Below are 22,043 nucleotides of genomic sequence, written 5' to 3' on the forward strand. Positions count from 1 at the left end.
ACCTACTACTGAAAATGGCCCAACTCGAACCATACAAAGGAACCTACTACCTCTGGCAATACGTGCCCTCACTCCCAGCAGCAGTCATCTTCGCGCTCCTCTTCCTGCTCCCGACTCTCTTCCACATCTGGAAAATATGCAAGACGCGAGCACGCTTCTGCATCCCCTTCGCCATAGGCGGAGTGTGTACGTTTATCTCCCTCCCTACCTACCTACTTACCCACCCACTCTATACATCCACATACATAAACATAAATATACTAATAAAAACAGACCAGTCGAATTCCAAGGCTACATAATCCGCGCCATCGCCCACACCCACACCTCCCACCTCATCCCCTACATCCTCCAAAACATCCTCATCCTGCTCGCGCCCGTCCTCTTCGCCGCCTCCATCTACATGGCGCTGGGCCGCATCATCCGCAGCGTCCCGGGCGGGGCGCAACACGCGCTTATCCGGCCCGGTTGGCAGACGAAGGTGTTCGTGGTGGGGGACATTGTGTCGTTTCTCGTGCAGGGGTCCGCGGCGGGGATGATGGGGAGGGGGGAGAAGGCTGGGATGGCGAATGATGTTGTTATTGGGGGGTTGGTGGTGCAGGTTGGTTTGCTGGTGCTTTTTATGGTGACGGCTGTGGTTTTTGAGGGGAGGGTGGGGAGGGCGGGAATTCTGGATGGGGGTGATGGTGGTGTGGGGGAGTGGAAGAGGCATTTGAGGGTGCTTTATGGGGTGAGTGCGCTTGTGTTGGTTAGGTCTGTGATTCGGGTGGTTGAGTATGCGATGGGGCAGGGGGGTTATCTACTTGCGAATGAGTGGTGTGTGTATGTTTTTGATGGGGTGTTGATGCTGGCTGTTATGGTTGTTTGGGGCGTGTGGCATCCGGGGTCGATTGTGCTTTTGCGGGATGGGGATACGGAGGGGGAGGGATTCAAGATGGGGACGGTGTCGAGACGGGGGTATGATTCTGTTTAATGTTATATACGGAGTATACTAACATGGTGTTGTTGATATATAAAGACTGGCAATTTATATAGACTATGAATACATCACATTCTTCCTGAATCCTACACAAGTCTTACAACTACGAGATCATATATAACACCATCCCAAGTCAATTCTTTGCATTTTCCCCATTCCCATCCCAGTCCATCCATCCATTCCGTTCCATTCCACTCCCATCCGGCCCTAACCCAGTCAAACGCATGGAGTTTGTTCCCAACTAAACCCAAATATGTAATACACAGGAAGCGGAAAAGGATATGCAAGGCAAGACCATGAACAAGACAAAGACGAGAACGACAGAGAAAAGGCAAAATGAAAATCGTCGTCGGCCGTGCAATAATGAGAAAAAAAATCAAATTCTGGTTTTTTTGCTCAGTTCAGTACAGCTTCGTGAAAACGCAAATCCGGGAGAGACCATATTTCCCAAGGGAAAGAAAAAAAAAGAAAAAAAGAAAAAAGAAAAAGAAGACGAAAACGACACCAGCCAAGTTCCCCCATAGAGAGTAGAGATTACACATGGAACAAGTTTGATGGAAAGGGAAAGACGGAGTAAGGGCAAAAGCACCAAGGGGAACATCGCAGAGCAGGAAGAAAAGAAAATGATATAAATGATTTTGTTTTCATCCCGGCTGGCCATCCTCATTGAATAAAAAAAAAAGTAATAAAGCGAATCAACAGATTTCATCATCCGGAACAAAACGAATAGTGATGATCAGAGAAACTCAACGCCTGGATCCCCTTTAATGAGTATAGTTGCCTGCCCAGCCGCCGCGGCCGCTGTTACCGTAGTAGTTCGCGAACCCGGCCGCGCCCCCGTAGTTCCCATAGCCGCTGGCCTGGTGATGGCTCTGCGATCCCGCGCCGCCCTGGTGCGCTCCCAGGGAGCCCAGTCCGGCCCCGTACTGGGGACCCAGCTGCGGGTACCCGCCGAAACCCTGCTGGGCCTGCTGGGCCTGCAGCGGCGGCAGGCTGGTCTGCGCCTGGGGCTGACCCGGCACGTTGTTGGCCGCGGAGCCCGGACGGTTGGCCTGCGCCAGCGAGGGGCTCGGTCCCGCCGCCTTGGGGGTGTCGAAGCTCTTCGGGGCCTCCTCCGCGGTCACCGGCGGCTGCTGCGACATGGGCTGGTTCTGTCCAAAGCCCGCGGGGCTGCGACCGAAGACGTCCGACATGCCCGACCCGAAGGCCGTGCTGCCCGCCGCCGTCTGCTGGGTCTCGGAGGGCTGCGCCGACCCGGTGCGGCCGCCGTACATCGAGTCCCGGCCCGGCATCGCCTGGTTGAAGCTGCCGGCCGTCGCGGGCGAGGACGAGTGGTCGTAGCTGAAGCCTTGCGGCTGGTTGTACATGCCACCCTTGCCGTACGGCGCGTACTGGCTGCCGTAGCCGTACTGGTTGCTGTGCGGCATGTAGTGATCGTCGTAGCGACGCGCGTCATCGTACATGGGGCGGTTCCGGCCGTACTGGTGCTGGGTCATCTGGCTCATGTACGAGGCGTAGTGGGGGTTCGAGTAGTAGGGGTACCCGTAGCCGTAGGCCGCGTGGGCACTCTGGCCCGGCATGTGCTGCGCGGTCGGGGTCTGGGTGGCGGCTCCCGGAAGCGTGGGGTTGGGGGTGGTGTGGCCGCTGTTGGGGGCTTCCACGTGACCGTAGCGGCCGGGGGGCTGGGTGGTGGGCACGTGCGGCTGCGCCTCGGCACCCGACACGCCAAACCCGGCGGCGGCGCGCTGGGCCAACGAGGCGTCCTGGGACTGGCTGTAGCCGCCGTAGTAGTTGTACGGCAGACGCTGGTCCATGGAGTAGAAGGGGGTGAAGTCGCTGTTGGTCGTGACGGTGGGCTGGACCGGGGCCTGGTTGGCGAACGGCTCCTGGATCTGCGGCTGGGGCTGCTGGGTCACGGGCTGGGTGAAGGGATCGTAGGGTTTCTGCGCATCGGTGTAGCGGGCGAAGTCGAAGGAGGTGTCCGCCGCGGAGGTCTGCGGGACGGGGGGCAGTCCCGGGGCGGGACGCGGGACCACGGGGGTCTCCGCCGGGCCTGGTGCTGCTGGGTGGACGGAGGGAGGGAGGCCCGGGGGGCGACGGGGGAGTGCTGCGGAGGCTGAGCGCGCGTCTCGGCTTCTTCGCGGTTCTCGTCGATGTCGACCTCGGTCGAATCGCCGTTCAATCCCATGCTGCCAAACTGCACGGCCGCCCGGTCCACGGCATGGTTGCCGGGCATGACCACGGCCTCCTGCTGCTCCATCACGCGGCGGGCCGCGGCACCCCGGGGGGTCTGCTTGAAGGCACTGGTCGGAACGCCGCCGGCGGGCTGACGCGAGGGGGTGCTGGCGACGTGGGTGGCCTGGTCGAAGTGGCTGCCCACGGTGCTCGCCGCGGTGGCCGTGGGGGCCGGGGGCGACACATCGGGGATCTGGGCCAGGTTGTTCCGCGTCAAGTCATCCTTGGGAGCGGGCACGGGAGCGGGCACCACGGGGGCTTCACTCTGCTTGGGGATGACGGGCTCGGGGCCCTTCTCCACGGGCACGGGGACCGGGGCGGGAGCGGCGACCGGGATGGGGGCCTTCTCCGCCTCTTTCTTCTCCACAACGGGTTCAGGAGCAGCGGGCGTCTCAACAGGGGCAGGGACGGGAGGAGGGACGGGGGCGGCGGTGGGGACAGGGGCGGCCGGGGCCTTCTGGGGAGGAGGGGGAGCGGGTTTGGCGAATAAGCTGGCCCAGCCCTTCTTGGTGCCCACGCTGGTCTTCGATGCATCGGCCCCAGTCTCGGCGGGTTCGGCCGCGGCGGGCTCAGCCTCGACCGTCGTCTTCGTCTCCGGGAGCGCGGCCGCCGGCGTCTCGGGGGCAGCGGTGGTAGTGGTGGTAGTGGTGGTCGTCACGGCGGACTTCTCCGGGCGGCTTCCATTGGGGACGACGACACCGCCCCGACCGCCACGGCCCCCACGACCACGATCACCGCGAGCGCGACCACGACCCTCGAATCCACCACGACCACGACCACCCCGGGCGGGAATCGTAGTTGTTTCGATCGGAGCAGTCGATACCTCCTTTGCCTTGGGTTGTTTCTTCTCGGTCGTCTTCTTCTTCACTTCTCCCCACTGAGAGACATTGCCTATCGGGACGATTCCAGTCAGTCACCCCAGCCCCTTTTCCACGAACGACGACAAGAAAGGGAACGACAGGGGAGGGGGGTGAAATTGAAACGAACCTTCAGTTATGCGATCGATTGCCTGTTCGAGGTCACCGTCGACTTCCTCCAGGGCGAAGACGAGATCCTCGTCGGTCCAGTCAGGGAACAACTCCTTCAGCATGGGTAGAGTGTTGGAGTATTTCTTCTTCATTTCGCCGAACTCTCCTTCATCCTCGAATGCGAATGTGCCGTCTGAGTTGTCAGCCTTGGCCGATCTGCTGCTGCCACCTCGACCACCTCTCGAGCTATAGCCACCACGGCCACCCCGGGCGGATACCCTACCCCGGGAGGCAGAAGATCGTGATTGGACTTCAGACATGTCGGGGGGTTCTGGGAGAGACAAGGAAAAAAAAATTTCGAGTGATCTCCAAGATGGAGAAGAGGGATGGAGAGGAGAGAAGAGGAATGGGAAGGGGAGGTGTGGAAAAACAAGGTGCGGCTTAGTGTGGAAGAAAAGCGGGTAAAAAAAATGAGGTGAGGTAGTAGTTGGTTTGTGGTTAAGAGGAAGTAAGTCGGTGTCTAGTATTCTAAGCAGAGGTTGGATTAGTTAGTAGGTTGAAAGATGCAAAGCCTGGGGCAGGTTCAGTCAGCATACCAGGCTCACACGGGCCGCCAGATTCCTAGTGAGAAGATGAAGAGATAAAAAGAAGAAAGGAAAAACAAAAAGGAATTGAAAGGGAAAAGAAAAAGAAAACAACAACGCAGACACAAAGGTCCAAGGAGTTTTTCTATTCAAGGGGGAAATGGGGGAAACAAGTATCAAAAGGGAGGAAGAAAGAGAGAAAAGAGAGAAAGATTGAAGAGAAGAAGAAGTGAAGAGAATTGAGAGAGAGAGAGAGAGAGAGATGGTCAGGTATGGTAAAGTGTAGTCAGGTTGGGGCAAACTGGCAGGAGTGGTAGAGGTATTGATGTACTGTCAGGTAATGACAGGAAGTCCAAACCCATACCCATGTTACTCTACCAGCGCACCGGTTTAGCGAGCCCATCGGAGGGTATTTTACCTCCCGCTTACCCATCCTTACCGGGGTGGATACCAGGATCTCCTCGATCATTGGTAATTTACATACGAGACCCTCGGGGTTTTCGTCATCACTCTTGATCCCGTTCTTTTCTCAATGGATTCAATAGTGAAGTTTGATCGGTGGTTAATTACATGGTGGTTTTACCCCTGCATAGTTCGACAAGGTAGTCGACTCTATTAGACCCTGATTTTGGAACTCTTTTGACCACGTCATTGGTGTCAAACCATCACAAAGGATCGTTGGAATCATACGAGAAGGCTGAAGCCTAGCCTTACCGCTCGTCTCCATCGTCAAACGGCAAAACTACACCAACCGATCCACATCTAATGCTGCAGAGGTCTAACCATCCACCGGACCCCCCTCCCCACAAACATACTTTGATGAGGAGTATGACTATTGATCCCTTGCTGTTCCGTCGATTCTCGTGATCATTAGCCCCCCCTGCTATCATCATGAAGGGAACTGCCATCCTCAGTTTGAAACCCTGGGGGAAAATCCACGCCCCATTGCCTCGGACCCCTAGAGAGTCCCGGCAACTCCTCAACGCCCTTACCTCCTCCTTTCGTCGCCAACTAGACCACGAATATCCCGTCCCTCAAGCTTCACCCCCCGCTGCGGTCGCGGATGCAAATGGAGGGGAGCCGCAGGGAACCCCGGGGAATCCCGACTCGTCAGCCCATGCGACCGACAACCATCTGCGCACCATCTTGGACAATCCTCTGTTTCGAGTAGTCCCTTCCAAAGCGGACGTCCTGCGGGGCCAACCGGGCCCCCCTCGGCTTAAAGATCAGAGGCTGGCGAAGGAACCCATGGTGGTCTTTGATGAATTGGTCGCGTCGGGTTCCGTCACCAGTGCCGACTTATATACCTGTCTCCAGTCCCAGCTATTGCTCGCAAGCGCTCACACCGGCACGGGCTTTGCCAAGGCGCTGAAAGAATCCAAGGCAGGCTCCAAAGTCGTCGCCTGGTGGTTGGCGTCGGACTCGGAGGCGCGGAAGCTGTTGTTCAGGTCCCGCAGGTCGACGACGTGTCTGTTGAAGTTTATGGTGGCAGAAGGGCTGCAGGATACCGTCTTCCTGTGGCTGAAAATGATGGCGAAGCAGGACGTGGGAGGACACAATGGTCGCATCCCAGAGGGCGTGGCCCAGAAGTTGTTCAACCACCTGCTGGTCGACCTGGTGACGGCGGAAACACACTACGGGCGCGGATTGGACACGGCTTTTCGGCATTATATACGGGCTTGTAAAGCGTATCCGTCTACGAGTTACGGGCTCGCTCAGTCCGAAGTGTCGGTCCTACGATCGTCGGGCGCTCATCTGCATGAATTGATGATGCAGGTCGTTCCCTCCCAGACCAACCAGGTTCTTCCGGCTACATACGAGGAGTTCGCGGCGATTTTCTCGACGTTGGCTCCCAGTCCGTTACTATCCGCCAAGGTGTCCCTCCATCACCCAACACAACCCGATCCGCTCCCCTTCGTTGCCTCTGTAGTAGGACTCCCAGCGGATGGGCTGAGGTCTTGGCCCGAGGCACAGCGAGATAACCTTATGCGCTGTGGCTTTGATGCCCTGCGCATCTTACTGGACCGGGACCAAATCAAGACGGCGTCAGATCTCGCCCGTGCCATGCAGCGGCTCGTGCCGGCGAAAACGCCCACTTCAGCCCAAGGGTCCAAGACCGCCTTGCATACGACGGCCGAAGAAGAGCATTTACTGGCCCGCTTGGATCTAGCCCTGGCCTGAGCATCGTGGGCGCTCCAGAGCGTTATCGCTTCCATCGGGGGCGGAAGATTACATGGAACGAGGCAGTCAGGTATATTTCCGACCATGCGCAGTTCCGTTTCGCCCCAAGTAATTCACGGGGTCGACGTCATGAACTGGGAACATAACATAACTGATGCCGATCGGAGAGGGGTGATTCGTCAGCCCTGATCTGCAAGCGAGAAAGCGGGAGAATGTCTGGTGGCCCCTGGTCACACCATCAACATCATCTACTCCGCATCCTGCTCCACCGAGGCCACGCTAATGGGCCTTCTTCTCCTCTTCTTGGCATGCTTACTTGAGCCACAGGCTATGACCAGTGGTCACTGCCGTGCCCTCAGGTGGCATGCCTCAAGGATAAACACCCGAGATTGACAGTTTCGCGTGAAACAGGCTAGTACCCTGGAGGTTGCCGACATTCTTAGTAAAACGTCACCGCGCAACCTCACCTCTCCTCTCTGACCTCCTCTCTCCCCGCACCACCACACTTCATCTTGTTGTGCATCGGTAGACCACGATTAATCGTTCTACATTGTCGCTTTCTTTTCGCGAGCACGTCACTTTTAATCCAACTCTCCCTATTATTATACGATTCTCTATTCTTGTATACGAACCCCCCACTTATCCTCCGTCATGGCTCCCGAACCGACGACCACCGCAAACCCTGCCCCATCCACAGGTACGTTATTTTGTAATTCGCCTGTCCAACCCCTAATGTTCGCATTGTGTCTTGCGTTCAATCAGATGATCCAGAATACTAACGCCTGGTCGCGCACATTAGGTGATACCTCGAAGCCAGCCAACGGCGACAGCCAGCCCACAACCGCAGAAGCCACCTCCTCCCCCGAGGCTGACAAGGAAACGGAAGAAAACAAACCCGATGGGAACTCTCCATCCACCGAGACATCCTCCAAGACCGACCCTGCAGAGATTGACGACAAGAAACCCGCCAGTCTAGGCGACAAGCGTGAACACGACTCGTCATCAGCCCCTGCCGACAAAGAACAACCCGCCGTGTCGGAGCCCACCACCAAGAAACAGAAAACCGCCGCCAAACCAGCCGAGGACGGTGGCCCTGCCGCGAACGGGAACGGCGAGAAGAAGAAGGGCCGTCCCAAGAAGACCCAGGAGACCAAGGAGTCTGCGAAGCGGGATGTCCCCACGGACGGGATCGGGAGTCGGACGCGTAGCCGGACTAAGGCTACCTAGATACACGTTTTGTAGGATCCTTGCGTACCCTACGGCTATGGGACAAGGGGCACTACGACAAGAGATGTTGGCAAAATCGTGAGATAATGTTAGGGAGTTGATATCATGAAACAATTCTATCTTAAAATATTCACCGTTGATGGGGAGTAGGAGTAGGAGGAGCAGTGAATTTTGTAACTCGAGGCACAGTCTCCAGAAGCTAGATGGATATTTGAAACCTGAAGCGATATCGGATCCTCCCTTACCGCCAGCACAGCGTTACCGTCAGTATCCTGGTTCCTGGCAAACCCAAGCTTCGACTCATCAATGTGTTTCTATTCAGCAGCTATACATTTCTCAGTAACACTGTATACATACCTATCATCCATCTACCTACTACTAGACCACAGCACCTGGTGTTTGCCTCGTTTGCATCATCTGACATCATCTGCGGGTTAGATCTAGGTACTGTTTGTATTTTTTAATGGATTGGAGTTGACATAAATTGTAGTGGGGGGTGTAGTTGGTCTTGCTGTTCTTTTTTAGATCACTTTGAGGAGCTGAACTGGTTTTTACTCCATTGCTTGACAAGATAAGTGCTGGTGGGTCGTGGTCCAGTACTACAGGTACAATAACCCTCGGGCATTCTGCGCAATATCTTCTGATCTGAGGAACCTGCATCAAGATAATCTTCAGTGCGTATGTTGGTTTACGATTGGAGAAGCTATATGCCTCGCAATCTGTGTAGAGAAGCTAGCACAGGCTCCGTCCACGGTTCCGTCAGTTCCGGCCTACATACATACATAGAGGATAGACAGGATGACAGGTCGACTCCATTGCATACCTCTTTTGTTATCTGACGGGAAACCGGATTCTTTGCAGCAAATTGGATAAATGTGATTTTTTAGTTTGATATCTATAGTGCTGGAATGGGACCACGGGTGGCTTTATGCTGGGTCTTTTGAGGAGGGCGAGAGATCAACGAGGGTTTGTTGTTGTTGAGAGGCTTGCCTTGCTGGTGGTAGAGGATCATACCGTTGACAAACCTGATCATCATTGCTGGTGGGCATATAGTTCTGGAGGTACAGTATGTGGGAGGAGTGCCTTTTAAGGAAGACTTTGTTCTTGATAGTATGTAGCTTGTCGGTACTGGATCACGAGCATAGAGCTTTCTTAGTAGATTGGGAAAACTAGGATATCTTTCATGTATTCTAGGTTATTTTAAGTCTATATACAAGAAACCAATATCAATGGTCATCCTGTAGGAGACGTATACCAGACCGGATGATGACTGGGAAGCCTCCATCTAAAACTCCGACCCTTCCACCTCGACACTTGGCACCACTTCATCCCACGCATCCCTTGATAATAGGCTTGGCTGTGTGGATCGTTTCTCGTTCGTTCTAGGTACACAAAGCCCATGGGGTTACTAACATCCCCTTGATTCGTCAATCCAACCAAGCCCAACTCGTCTCCTCATCGGACGTTAACCAGCGATCTTCGCGCTCTATCAATGACAATCCTTTCGTTCGTCCCCACTGGCACAATCAAAACATGCCACTCATGCTACCGACCGGTCCTCTCAGCCTTGAGGAACCGTCACTGATGATCTGAAAAATGGACCTGGAGCAATGCAGGCGAAATAATATGTGGGGGTGCATTGGTGCAGTGAAGCGGATCTTCGGGGCTTGGGATTGCTGGGACGCGCGCTCAGCGCAGGATACTTAACGCCCCGTCGGACCTGGAACCGGTTAAAGAAAAGAGAGTCAACCCTCCGCCCTTCCCTTTCGCTCTTAATCGCCTCACTCGTTCAATCTCTTGTTACCTTGTCGACTACTTCGTACATCCTTCAAGAATTGCTCAAACCGACATCATCCATGGACACAGATCAATTGACCCGTGATTTTCCACTCTTTTGGTAAGAAGGCCATTGGCTCATCCTCTCCCCTCTCTGCGGTCAACGGGGGCCACGGTCCAATTACTAGACCCCCATCCCTCTCCACATCCTCGGGCGTTTATGGGGAAATTACCTGCTGACGATTATCCCATCTTAAACTTGCCTTAGAGTTTAGATCCTTGATCCCATACCTCCCTCTTCCGTGACTCGTCCGAATTCCCGATACTTTATTCTTACGTTTCTTGCTTTTTCTTTTTCTCTGATATAAACCTGGCGCCGGGTAGAAGAGGGGATCTGGAGGCATCTTTGTTTAGACGCCTAGAGCTTTCTTCGCGGCCCCACCGCTTCTTGGTCAGAACTTAGAAGCAGTCATCCATGGAGCTCCGATAGTGCCGTCGCCGGTTTATCTGGAAACTTTCTACCCACCTCACTTCTCCGCGAACCTTTTTCACACAGAACGTCAGGTTGATGCAGGAAAGACCAACCACGGTCGCCGCCTATGCGGCGGGCGCATCTCTCGCCGCGGTCGCGTTATTCTACGTCTTCGGCCCCAACTTCACACTCGACGGCGAGGACTCCACCGACAGTAACCGGAAGAAGAGCATTGTCGGCCTGTCGAACCCGGCCAATGACTGCTTCATCAACTCCGTGCTCCAGGCGCTGGCCGGCCTGGGCGATCTGCGTGTCTACCTCATCCGGGAACTCCATCGGCGGGAATTGGACGGTCCCGAAATCTACAATGTTCTTCCCGACGTGGACGAGATCCCGCGCGGGGAGAAGCCGGAGAAGATCTTGGAGCTACAGAGGGGAACGATCACCCGGGCGTTGAAGGAAATGCTGGACCGCTTGAACGAGCGCCCAATTTACAAGAAAACGATCTCCGCTCGCGGGTTCATCCAGTCGTTGGAGTATGCCTTCCGGACACGCCTCAGTCGCAACCAGCAGGACGCGCAGGAATTCTTGCAGATTGTGGCCGAGCGCCTCTGCGACGAGTATCACGCCGGTGTCAAAGCACGGCAGCGAGTGCAGGCCCCTCTCCCGGCGCGCGATGACGACCTGCCCCCGAAGACTCCGACCGAGGTCGAGGTCCGCATCGATGACGGATCCGAGAATGGGCTCCCGGCCATCATCGACACCAAGCTGCGCGAAATGGACACGGAATACTGGTTTCCGTTCGAGGGCAAGCTCGAGTCCCAAATTGAATGTCAATTCTGCCACTATCAGTACAAGCCCAACCAGACCTCGTTTGTGAACCTGACTCTGCAGGTGCCCCAGAAGTCGTCTACCACCCTCAGCGCGTGTTTCGATGGGCTTCTGAAGACGGAGTACATCGAGGACTTCCGATGTGACCGGTGTTCGCTGCAACATGCCGTGGACGTGAAGACGCACGAGCTGACCAGGAGTCGGTCGGAGAGTGACCGGCGCACGCTGGAGACCGAAATCCAACAGCTCCAGGATGCTATTCAAACCGACCCCGAGTACGTGCCGGAAGGGGTGAGGCTCCCCCCAGCCGAGTCGGTTCCCAAGCGGCGAATCGCCCGACACATGCGGATCACCGTCTTCCCCAAAATCGTCGCCATCCACCTCTCCCGATCCATCTTCGACCACAGCAGCTCCACCAAAAACGCCGCCAAGGTGTCCTTCCCCGAGCGGCTCCCTCTGGGGGGCATCTTGAGCCAAAAGTGGTTCAAGCTGTTGGCGATTGTCTGCCACAAGGGCAGTCACCAAAGCGGGCACTACGAATCGTTCCGTCGCAATAACCTCTACCCACCGTTCTCGACGCCGGATGTTTTCCGTTCGTACGCACAGAGTCGAGCGCCCAGTGAGAATCCCTCCCGGGCCCCGAGTCCTCGACCGGAAGCGCGTCGAGCCCTTGACACCGAGCCGCCCACCTTAAGCATCTCGACCTCAACGTCATCACCCCCTACATCCCCGTCCCCATCGTCCGGGGATTCCCCCGCCACGTCGCGAACGCCGTCCATCAAGAACTCGCCGAAACCCCAGCCCCAGCTGATTCCACCTTCCTCGCCATCCCCTCGACCCAGCACATCCAGCTCCCGCATCTCCTTCCAGAGCAAGCGCTCGAAGTCATCGGCCTCCAAACGCAACTTATCACCCTCACCAACCAGCGATCAGCCCCAGAGCCCCGCCACGGACGGTAGTCGCGGCAGCAAGTCCGGCTCCCGGACATCCTTCATGAGCGAGCGCATCCGACCCGGCAGCTCCGGCGACGGGGGATCCCGGTCGACGTCTCGCCTGCGCCGTCGCCACAAGCCGAACGACCGATGGTGGCGGATCTCGGACGAGAAGATCAAGGAGTGTAAGACGCCGGATGTATTGGGCATGCAAAGAGAGGTGTACCTCTTATTCTACGAGCTGGAAAAGCCGTGACCAAAGGAAAATGGGGAGTAAAAGTAGTTATATATAGGTGATCTTCTTGGACATAGATATATATATTTTGAATCTTGAAAAAAAAAAAGTGGCAGTTTGGGGTGTATGTCGTGTGATGGATTGCATGATGACCCCTACATGTGGTGCATGAGACACGGGCAAATAAATGTGAAATGAAACAAACTCTCCTGTTTATGACAATTGATCTATTCTACTGTCGCTGAATTCTCCTAATCAAGGGGTGAATCTATGCAAGCCCCAGGAAATTGTAAACAAATCCATAACAAATAATCAGTGAATAACCAAGTGAATGAATGAATGAATGAAGGAGTGACTGAAAAGGACGGGCAATAACAGAGCGAGTGACCCTTCCGATTGGCTCTCCCGGGGGGTTTTGGCCGCACTGTTGATAAACAATGCGACCATCAATAATAGTAAATACTAAGGCAGGTCAATCAAGTAAGCACCGCATCTTCTCTCTCTTTTTTTATCCTTCTCTCTCTACATTCTCTTTCTCCCTTTTTTCTCCCTCCCTTTTTTTATTTCTCCATCTTTTGATCTCTCGAATCTTTATCAATTCCTACTGTGTCCTATTCCTCCTATTTACCACACAGTTAGTCAAACACAATGCCCCCTAAGCGCCAAGCCACCGCTCCCAAGCGCAACGTCGGCAAGCCTGCTGCAGGCGCAGAGAAAGCCCCAGCCCGCCGATCAGCCCCTGCCAAAGCCCCAGAGAAGGAGAAGGAGAAAGTGACAACCGCGGGACGGAAGAGAAAGGCTGAGGCGATTGTCGACGAGCAGCCGGCGGAGAAGTCGACTCGCGGGCGCAAGAAGAAGAAGGGTGAGTTTGTTGTCTTTGTTTGTTGACGCGTTTTTCCATCTTATTTCTTATACATATATTCCATTGTTTTCGTTTCTTGCTAATCGATTGGAAAGACCTCGTCGAAAAGGAAAAGCCCATCCTCACACACGCCCCGACCAAACGCCTCGATGTCTACGTCTTCGGCTCCAACTGCTACGGCGAACTCGGCCTCGGAGACGCGACCAAGAAGGCCGAGATCACGGGCCCCGTCCTCAACCCCAAGATGCCCGCTGATGGTCTCGGTCTGGTGCACATTGTCTCGGGCGGTGTGCACTCCGCGGCGCTGACGCACGACAACCGCATCATGACCTGGGGCGTCAATGACGAGGGCACCTTGGCGCGAGACACCAAGGAGGACAAGAAGTCGGTGGAGGCGCGCGAGGATGAGAGCGAGGATGAGGATGAGGTCACGCAGAATCTGAAGGAGGCGACCCCTGGGCAGGTCGACGCGTCGCTGTTCCCCGAGGGGACGGTGTTTACTCAGCTGGAGGCGACGGATAGCGCGACGTTTGCTTTGACGCAGGAGGGTTTGGTGTATGGGTGGGGGACTTTCCGAGTATGCCCCTTCTTCTTTCTTGGGAATCGAACCCTTCTGGATAAACCGTACTGACTAAATACAGGGCAACAGTGGCAAGATCGGCTTCTTCGAGCCCGACAAGAAGATCCAGGAAAAGCCAGCCCTCATTCCTGGTGTTGACAATGTCATCAAGCTCGCAGCGGGCGCCCAACACATGCTTGCCCTGACGGCGAGCGGGCTCGTCTACACCTGGGGCTGTGAGGAGCAGTTCCAGCTGGGCCGCCGACTGCTCGGTCGCGTGACGAGCGCCAACCCGCTGCACCCGGGCCTGTGCGCACTGCCGACAAAGATCGTGGACATCGGCGCCGGATCGTACCACTCGTTCGCGGTGCGCCAGAACGGGGCCGTCTACGGCTGGGGATCGAACAACTTCGGACAGACGGGCATCGCCGCACGGGCCGGCGAGAGCGACGCGGTCGTGCAGTACCCGACGGAGGTGAAGCCGCTGCGCAAGCACGCCGCCGGCGCAGTGACGGCCGTCGAGGGCGGCAAGGACCACAGCCTGGTGGTGACGGAGCAGGGCAAGTGTCTGATCTGGGGCCGCATCGACAACAAGGCGTTGGGGCTGGACCCGGCGACGATGGCGGAGGAGGACGTCGTGCAGGACGACCTGGGCCGCGCGCGCATCCTCAAGACGCCCACGCTGCTGCCGGGGATCGAGGGCCAGATTGCGTCCGTGGCGTCTGGGCCGGACCACTCGTTCGCGATCACCAAGGCCGGCCTCGCCTACAGCTGGGGCTTCAACACGAACTACCAGGCGGGCCAGCCGCACCGCGACGGCAACGAGGACGTCGAACGGCCCACCCTGCTGCAGAACAAGCACATCACGGGGAAGAAGATCCTCTTCGCGGCGACGGGCGGCCAGTTCGGCATGTTAGCCGGTGAGCACGGCCATCCGGTTGTCGATAGTCCGCAGACCAACGGTGCTTGAGGGGGGAGTTTTAATAGATACCAGGGAGGGAGGATTTAATGGCGGTAGCATCAACATGTTGCAGTGATGGATGGATGGATATGGATGGATATGGGTAATGGGTGTACCATATGTAACACTAGTCTAAGCATTGTTGAGAGCAATATCCATCTGATTTACTACATCCTCCAGCGCGGGATCTACATGCATGAACAGTTCTATAATGTTTTACATCCACCATCCACCATCCACCCATGCTTGCAACACACCGATCGTCGGCCAGCGTCGGTACATACATAGGCAGAAGTTCAATCAGGAAAGAGTGGCGAACCCTCCCCCGTTCCCAAGCGAAGCGCGTACGACATCGGATTAAACAGGGCAGAGATGCATAAGTAGTCGCGCACAGGTCTCTTTCCAAATAACACCAAGGTGTAGAGAATAGTATAGTAATAGCAACAGTCGTATTGGTGTATATGCATCACGTGAGCGCATACATAGTGGGGTCAATGACCGTATCCAGTAAAGTCCTCTCTCTATTCGGATCTTGCTGGAAATTAAAACAGGATCAGGGAATCGGAGGATTTTCCCTCGGGTTCTATTTGTTTCGTTTACATTCTATTGTAACTCCTGTTTTGATGGTGAGGTATGATGATATTGATATTGATATTCGATAATGAGTACTAGATACTAGTACTACAAGGTGAGGTATTTGATGCAGGCTAACATACACCGGTGGGAGAAAAGAACGAAAGTAAAACGGAAAGGGACTTCGGTAAAGAGCTTAGGAGGACTGTATTCCGTGATGGTATACAGGCATCCGGTTTGTATAGAACAAGAAAAGAAAAGAACATAATATGAGGTCAAATGGAAGGTCGTAACCATGGATCGAAGCTCTTACTGAGTAGTCTAACTGTCTAATATCCATTCAGCAGGATTGGGCAGGATGGAGAGGATGACTTCAACGGAGGGAAACGGGGGAATCGGAGTGATGATGTCATGTGATGACGCGGGGGTTTCCGGGATGATGGGCTGGCCTGAGGCCCCTCATCCGCGTCATTCCTTTCCCCTCCATCTTCATGATCTTGATGATTCTCAGCTTCGATTCTTGAAGAAAGGGAATATCAGTGGAGTAGATTCAGTAAATACTAGATAGATGAACTCAAGTGCAGTCCATTGCAATCCCATCCTGTTCGATATCAACATTCTTTTACCGTCTGGGAACGGGGTGAAATCATACTGATCGCATGTCCCCACCATACCCGGTCAAGCCCCTCCATTTGGTTTTCTCTTACCTAGGTAGGCCTTAGGTAGTCGTAGTTGGCCTGGGTCTTCAGTCTTTGCCCCTCATTTTTCGTTTCTGCTGTTTCTGCTGGTTTCGTTGTCCGGTAAACGCCCACCTCTCCCTATTAATACTTCTATCCCCCTCCTCTCTTCTCACTAACCTTCGCCTGTTTCTACTTTCTACTCTAACACTACCTTAACTCTTCTATCTACCACTCACTTTCCACCTACACACCCCCCTCTACTCAATCACAATGGGTCTCTTGGAACAGCTCTCCCGCAAGTCCGGCGTCATCGTCGGTGATGACGTTCTCCGTCTCTTCCAGTACGCCCAGGAGAAGAAGTTTGCCGTCCCGGCCATCGTACGTCTTCCCCTTCCCTTCAAGAGGGAGAAAGAAAGAAAGAAACTAATGAAGTAGAACGTTACCTCCTCCTCCACCGTGGTCTCCTCCCTCGAGGCTGCCCGCGACCAGAAGTGCCCCGTCATCCTGCAGCTCTCCCAGGGTGGTGCCGCCTACTTCGCCGGTAAGGGCGTCGACAACAAGGACCAGGCTGCCTCCATTGCCGGTGGTATCGCCGCTGCCCACTACATCCGCAGCATTGCCCCCGCCTACGGCATCCCCGTCATCCTGCACACCGACCACTGCGCCAAGAAGCTGCTGCCCTGGTTGGACGGTCTGCTCGATGCCGATGAGGCCTACTTCAAGCTCCACGGCGAGCCCCTCTACTCCAGCCACATGATCGATTTGTCCGAGGAGGACGTCGACTACAACATCCAGACCACCGCCGCTTACCTCAAGCGTGCTGCCCCCATGAAGCAGTGGCTCGAGATGGTATGTCAACACCTTTGGGCTAGGGGAACAAAGAAGAGATGCTAATATACGAACAGGAGATCGGTATCACCGGTGGTGAGGAAGATGGTGTCAACAACGAGGATGTCGACAACAACTCGCTGTACACCCAGCCCGAGGACATCCTGGCCATCCACAACGCCCTGGCCCCCATCAGCCCCTACTTCTCGATTGCCGCTGGATTCGGCAACGTGCACGGTGTCTACAAGCCCGGCAACGTCCGCCTGCACCCGGAGCTGCTGCAGAAGCACCAGAAGTACGTGCAGGAGAAGCTGGGCGCCAAGAGCGACAAGCCCATCTTCTTCGTCTTCCACGGCGGCTCGGGCTCCTCCAAGAACGAGTACAAGGAGGCCATCGGCTACGGCGTCGTCAAGGTCAACGTCGACACCGACATGCAGTACGCCTACATGACCGGTGTCCGCGACTACGTCCTCAACAAGAAGGACTACCTCATGACCACCGTCGGCAACCCCGACGGTGCCGACAAGCCCAACAAGAAGTACTTCGACCCCCGCGTGTGGGTGCGCGAGGGTGAGAAGACCATGAGCAAGCGTGTGCAGGAGGCCCTGGAGGACTTCAACACTGCTGGCCAGCTGTAAACATTTTCTTTCAAGTTTCTCTTTTCTGTTCTCGTGTTATGTGTCTTTCAGGCATTGGTAATGTGATGGGATAGTGGCAACGTGTGATGAGATCCGATACCAGTACATACAAAATTGCAAATAATTGCACAATCTGTTTTGAATCTTTATAAAGTAGAGCTTTGATGTTAAACATTATACATCATAGGTAACATCATAGGTAGTAGGTAGAGCGAAGATTAACTGAATACGGTTAGTCCAAATCATTGCCACCTAGTGACTTCAATCCAGTCCATTGGCCAGACACTGTTATAGATCTGTCCAGTCCTGAACAGAACTTGAATTCCAACCCTCCACACGGTCATAGATAAGTACAAAGTAACAATGCCTATCAAAGCAAGATCCATATCAACAGGACAAGTAAAACGGGATAAACAAACCGAGTAAAATCCGAGTTCCATTCCAGCCTCTGTGGCGCAATCGGTAGCGCGCTTGACTTCTACGACCTGATTTTAATCGGGCAGAAGTTGCGATCAAGAGGCTCTGGGTTCGAGTCCCAGTAGAGGCTTTTGTTTATCTGATAGGATTTTTGTTGAGTTTTGGTTGTGTTCTTTTTGGGTCTGGACTTTGGAGATGGTTTAGACTATTGGTAACTATATAACTCTAGATATGACTAGACGGGTAGATAGTAGATCGTTACTAAGTGCTCCGTATATACTCCGGATACACAGATCAATAAGACAATACAGCCATATCATAGTATACCTTACCTTAATTACCAAGATTGAAGAAAGATCAGGTGATTGCTAAGTCATGATTGACGGATGATCTCCGGTTCTTCTTTTTCTTCTCTTCTTCTCTTCTTCCACTCAACCACAGAAGAGACTCCAGTTCGCCCCACTCGGTCTCAGAACAAACCAGTCTCCATCCAAACCAAGTTAGCATGTTCCAGATTCATGCCTCCACCCGGTACCTGATTGGCACCCCCAAAATAGATTCTTTTCTGTCGCCCCCAGTTGAATGATGGATTGGATGGATGGCCTTACGCCTCTTTCACCTATTCTGTCTATGACTGACTTGGCTATGAGCGGTCACGTCTGTCAGGGTCATTTCTCCTGGTCATGACCATCATGGCTAGCTTCAATGCCAGGTCACCAGGTACATTCTCCCATTGGAGTATACGCTTGGATGTGATGGAGTCTTCCCCACTCAGGAAATCAAATTAACCTGGGATGCTCGTGCATGTTCCAGACTGACCGATCTGGGCTCCACTTGTTTGCTCCTCCACCAACGAGACGGGCATCGGTTTCTGAACGTTTCTTGCTTTCTTTCTTTCTTCTGGCTTTCTGTCTTTCTTTCTTCTGTCTTTCTGTGTCTGTCTTTCTGTTTCTGCCTTTCGTTCTTTCGGCTTTGTGGACCTGTACTGTTCTTTTCCTGTCCCTTACTCTGCCATACCTCTCTTCGGAACTCTTTCCTCCCTTCTAGAGTCCTCCATCCATGCAGACATTCTCTCCCCCGTGATGGACCGGACAATATCGCCCCGGAGTGACGGTGGCCCATCTTCCACAGACCAGTTCCTCAAACTCATCCAGGATCCCTTCAAATCCGCGGTACTTCTATCCCATTCCCATACTCAATACCCGATAATCATTCGTCTAACCCTCCTAGTTTCAAGTCAACGCCGTCTGGGCTTCCCTGGCCACCTCCGCCGGCTTCGCCGTCATCCTCGCCCTGCTCTTCTCCCTCTTTCGTCCCCGCCATTCCGTCGTCTACGCTCCCAAGGTCAAACATGCCGATCGCAGACACGCGCCGCCCCCGGTGGGGAAGGGCATGTTCGCCTGGCTCAAGCCCGTCCTGCGCACCAAAGAGTCCGAGCTCGTCGAGTGCATCGGCCTCGATGCCGCCATCTTCTTGCGCTTCACCAAGATGTGTCGCAACATCTTCATCTGTCTGAGCATCATCGGCTGCGGCGTCATGATCCCGCTGAACCTCACCCAGAGCAACATGTCCTCCAGGGACACTCTGTCCGCCTTTGCGACCATGACGCCCCTCTACATCAAGACCGAGGCCGCGTGGAGCCAGGTTGTCTGTGCCTGGTGTTTTGACATCATTGTTGTTTTTTTCCTGTGGCGCAATTACAAGGCCGTTGCCGCCTTGCGGAGACGGTACTTTCAGAGCTCTGACTACCAGCGCAGTTTGCACGCGCGCACCTTGATGGTATGTCTGCTTTCTTTTCCCCGGGATCTACCCTCCATGCAACCAAGCTAACCGATCAGATCACCGATATCCCCCAGGCCGCTCGCTCCGATGAAGGCGTCCTGCGCCTGACCGACCAGGTCAACCCCACCGCGGCCCTGCCCCGCGCATCCATCGGCCGCAACGTCAAAGGGCTCCCGGTCATGATTAAGGACCACGAGGAGACGGTGCGCCAGCTAGAATCGGTCCTCGCCAAGTATCTCAAGAATCCAGACCGGCTACCGCCCCGGCCCACCATGCGCATACCGCGCAAAGAACGGCAGCTACAGCAGGACGGGGGCAAGGTTGACGCCATCGACTACCTGACGGACCGCATCCAGCGCCTGGAGGAGAACATCCGCCACGTGCGGGCCTCGATCGACAAGCGGAACGCCCTGTCGTTCGGCTTCGTCAGCTGGGACATGATCGAGCACGCTCACGCCGTGGCCTACACGGCGCGCAAGAAGCACCCGCAGGGCACCACTATCCGGCTGGCCCCACGGCCCAGCGATCTGATCTGGGAAAACCTGCCGCTGTCGAAACAGGGCCGCCGGTGGAAGCGGTTCGTCAACATGATCTGGGTCTCCATCCTGACGGTGCTGTGGATCGCCCCCAACGCGATGATCGCCATCTTCCTGTCCAACCTGTCCAACCTGGGACTGGTCTGGCCCGCGTTCCAGACGTCGCTCAACGGCAGCCCCTACGTTTGGGCCGCCGTGCAGGGTATCCTGTCCCCCGCCGTCACCTCGCTCTTCTACATGATCCTCCCCATCATCTTCCGCCGCCTGTCGATCCAGGCGGGCGACGTGACCAAGACCTCGCGCGAGCGCCACGTCCTTAATCATCTCTACTCCTTCTTCGTCTTCAACAACCTGATCGTCTTCTCCCTCTTCTCCGCCGCCTGGACGTTCGTCGCCGCCGTCATCGACGCCAAGAACCACGACGAGGACGCCTGGCAGGCCATTCAGGACGGCGAGTTCTACGGCAAGGTGATGAGCGCGCTGTGCCAGGTCTCCCCCTTCTGGGTGACGTACCTGCTGCAGCGCAACCTCGGCGCCACGGTTGACCTCGTGCAGCTGGTCAGCCTGTTCTGGGTCTGGTTTTCCAAGACCTTCCTCGCGCCGACCCCGCGTCAGGCGATCGAGTGGACGGCGCCGACGCCCTTTGAGTACGCCAGCTACTACAATTACTTCTTGTACTACGCGACGGTGGCGCTCTGCTTCGCGACGCTGCAGCCCATCGTCCTGCCCGTCACGGCGCTGTACTTCGGCCTCGACGTGATGATGAAGAAGTACATGCTGCTGTACGTGTTCGTGACGAAGAACGAGTCGGGCGGCCTGTTCTGGCGTGCCGTCTTCAACCGTATGGTCTTCGCCACGGCCTTTGCCAACGTCATTATCGCTCTGGTCGTCAAGGTCAAGGGCACCTGGACCATGGTCTACTGCGTTGTCCCGCTTCCTTTCCTCCTGGTCGGCTTCAAGATCTACTGCATGCGGACTTTCGATGCCGACATCCGCTACTACAACCGCGACAACCTCTCCGACGCGGAGGCCCTAGCGCCGTCCAGTTCCAGCAAGAAGGCCGCAGACCGCCTCAGCTCGCGATTCGGCCACCCAGCGCTCTACCGGCCGCTGCCCACCCCGATGGTGCACGCACGCGCCGCCGACGCTCTCAAACGTCTCTACCGGGGGCGTCTACACGCTTCTTTCGACGGGTCCGGCGGCGACTACTCCGACATCGCGTTGGACCCCATGACAGCCGACCAGCCCGGCAAGACGAAGTTCGCAGCGGGCACCGCACCACCACCGACCGGCCCCTCGGCGCCCTTCGAAGTCGTCCCAGAGAACCACCTCGACTTTTCGTACTTCAAGGATCGGCCCGACTTCCGCGACGAGTTCGGCGGCGGCATCTACGGCCGACCGGAGGACCTAATGACCGAGCGGTCACAGACGCCGCGCTCCGCCTGGTCACCGACCTCCTCGCGGGCATCCTCCCCAGCCCCATCCCTCCCATCCGTCACCAGCCTCAAACCATACGAGCCCAGCGACGCACCGGGGTTCGAGCACATCCACCCCGCCCTCCGACCATCCCTCTCCCGCGGCGACAGCGGCCCAATCGTCGGACGGGGACTCTACGCCTCAGAAGACGAGAGCGAAACACGCCTGCTCAGCCAGACGCAGGGACCTCCGATCGCCGAACCGGTGCCGTTGGCGCGGTGGCGGACGGGTGGATATGGGCCTGTTGGACAGGAAGATCCGGGGACGTCATACGAGCAGTATCGGAGGGGATTATAATCTTTTCTCTTTCTCCG

The 22,043-nt window shown here is 55.7% G+C and overlaps 9 protein-coding genes and 1 non-coding gene across 10 annotated transcripts; 8 read left to right on the forward strand and 2 right to left on the reverse strand.

The window, feature by feature from the left end:
• Positions 1-14: 14 nt before the first annotated feature.
• On the forward strand, positions 15-1,059 carry P168DRAFT_294430 (RTA1 domain-containing protein; the record flags this gene model as incomplete). Its single annotated transcript, XM_024837955.1, has 3 exons — positions 15-186; positions 279-889; positions 1,033-1,059. The coding sequence occupies 3 exons, from the start codon at positions 15-17 to the stop codon at positions 1,057-1,059; spliced, it is 810 nt and encodes a 269-aa protein (XP_024696949.1).
• A 681-nt stretch (positions 1,060-1,740) lies between these two features.
• P168DRAFT_323501 (putative RNAPII degradation factor Def1) lies at positions 1,741-4,960 on the reverse strand (the record flags this gene model as incomplete). Its single annotated transcript, XM_024840695.1, has 4 exons — positions 4,776-4,960; positions 4,199-4,707; positions 3,003-4,102; positions 1,741-2,970 (listed from the first exon to the last, which is right to left on the reverse strand). The coding sequence occupies exons 2-4, from the start codon at positions 4,497-4,499 to the stop codon at positions 1,741-1,743; spliced, it is 2,631 nt and encodes an 876-aa protein (XP_024696950.1). The 5' UTR covers positions 4,500-4,707; positions 4,776-4,960.
• Positions 4,961-5,654: 694 nt separating this feature from the next.
• P168DRAFT_229187 (uncharacterized protein) lies at positions 5,655-6,944 on the forward strand (the record flags this gene model as incomplete). The annotated part of the gene is made up of 1 exon (XM_024833174.1): positions 5,655-6,944. One exon carries the CDS (start codon positions 5,655-5,657, stop codon positions 6,942-6,944), a length of 1,290 nt encoding a protein of 429 aa, XP_024696951.1.
• A 651-nt stretch (positions 6,945-7,595) lies between these two features.
• Positions 7,596-8,554, forward strand: P168DRAFT_331788 (uncharacterized protein; the record flags this gene model as incomplete). Its single annotated transcript, XM_024841648.1, has 2 exons — positions 7,596-7,641; positions 7,744-8,554. 2 exons carry the CDS (start codon positions 7,596-7,598, stop codon positions 8,169-8,171), a joined length of 474 nt encoding a protein of 157 aa, XP_024696952.1. The 3' UTR covers positions 8,172-8,554.
• Positions 8,555-10,515: 1,961 nt separating this feature from the next.
• Positions 10,516-12,438, forward strand: P168DRAFT_229884 (putative ubiquitin C-terminal hydrolase; the record flags this gene model as incomplete). Its single annotated transcript, XM_024833207.1, has 2 exons — positions 10,516-11,846; positions 11,946-12,438. The coding sequence occupies 2 exons, from the start codon at positions 10,516-10,518 to the stop codon at positions 12,436-12,438; spliced, it is 1,824 nt and encodes a 607-aa protein (XP_024696953.1).
• A 944-nt stretch (positions 12,439-13,382) lies between these two features.
• On the forward strand, positions 13,383-14,808 carry P168DRAFT_229515 (RCC1/BLIP-II protein; the record flags this gene model as incomplete). Its single annotated transcript, XM_024833189.1, has 2 exons — positions 13,383-13,856; positions 13,921-14,808. Coding segments are annotated over 2 exons (1,362 nt in total), but the record flags the coding sequence as incomplete, so codon positions are not given.
• Positions 14,809-16,322: 1,514 nt separating this feature from the next.
• P168DRAFT_228999 (fructose-bisphosphate aldolase FBA1) lies at positions 16,323-17,518 on the forward strand (the record flags this gene model as incomplete). The annotated part of the gene is made up of 3 exons (XM_024833163.1): positions 16,323-16,430; positions 16,488-16,901; positions 16,958-17,518. The coding sequence occupies 3 exons, from the start codon at positions 16,323-16,325 to the stop codon at positions 17,516-17,518; spliced, it is 1,083 nt and encodes a 360-aa protein (XP_024696955.1).
• A 159-nt stretch (positions 17,519-17,677) lies between these two features.
• P168DRAFT_286484 (uncharacterized protein) lies at positions 17,678-18,133 on the reverse strand. The gene has a single exon (XM_024836352.1). It carries the CDS (start codon positions 17,956-17,958, stop codon positions 17,761-17,763), a length of 198 nt encoding a protein of 65 aa, XP_024696956.1. The 5' UTR covers positions 17,959-18,133; the 3' UTR covers positions 17,678-17,760.
• On the forward strand, positions 17,963-18,065 carry P168DRAFT_t1. The gene has a single exon. It is a non-coding gene; the product is annotated as a tRNA-Arg (tRNA).
• Positions 18,134-19,017: 884 nt separating the features above from the next.
• P168DRAFT_228812 (putative DUF221 domain protein) lies at positions 19,018-22,026 on the forward strand (the record flags this gene model as incomplete). Its single annotated transcript, XM_024833156.1, has 3 exons — positions 19,018-19,107; positions 19,166-19,714; positions 19,774-22,026. The coding sequence occupies 3 exons, from the start codon at positions 19,018-19,020 to the stop codon at positions 22,024-22,026; spliced, it is 2,892 nt and encodes a 963-aa protein (XP_024696957.1).
• Between the last annotated feature and the right edge of the window lie 17 nt (positions 22,027-22,043).

The sequence above is a fragment of the Aspergillus campestris genome, assembly GCF_002847485.1.
Source record: "Aspergillus campestris IBT 28561 chromosome Unknown P168scaffold_1, whole genome shotgun sequence".
Lineage (NCBI taxonomy): Eukaryota > Fungi > Ascomycota > Eurotiomycetes > Eurotiales > Aspergillaceae > Aspergillus > Aspergillus campestris.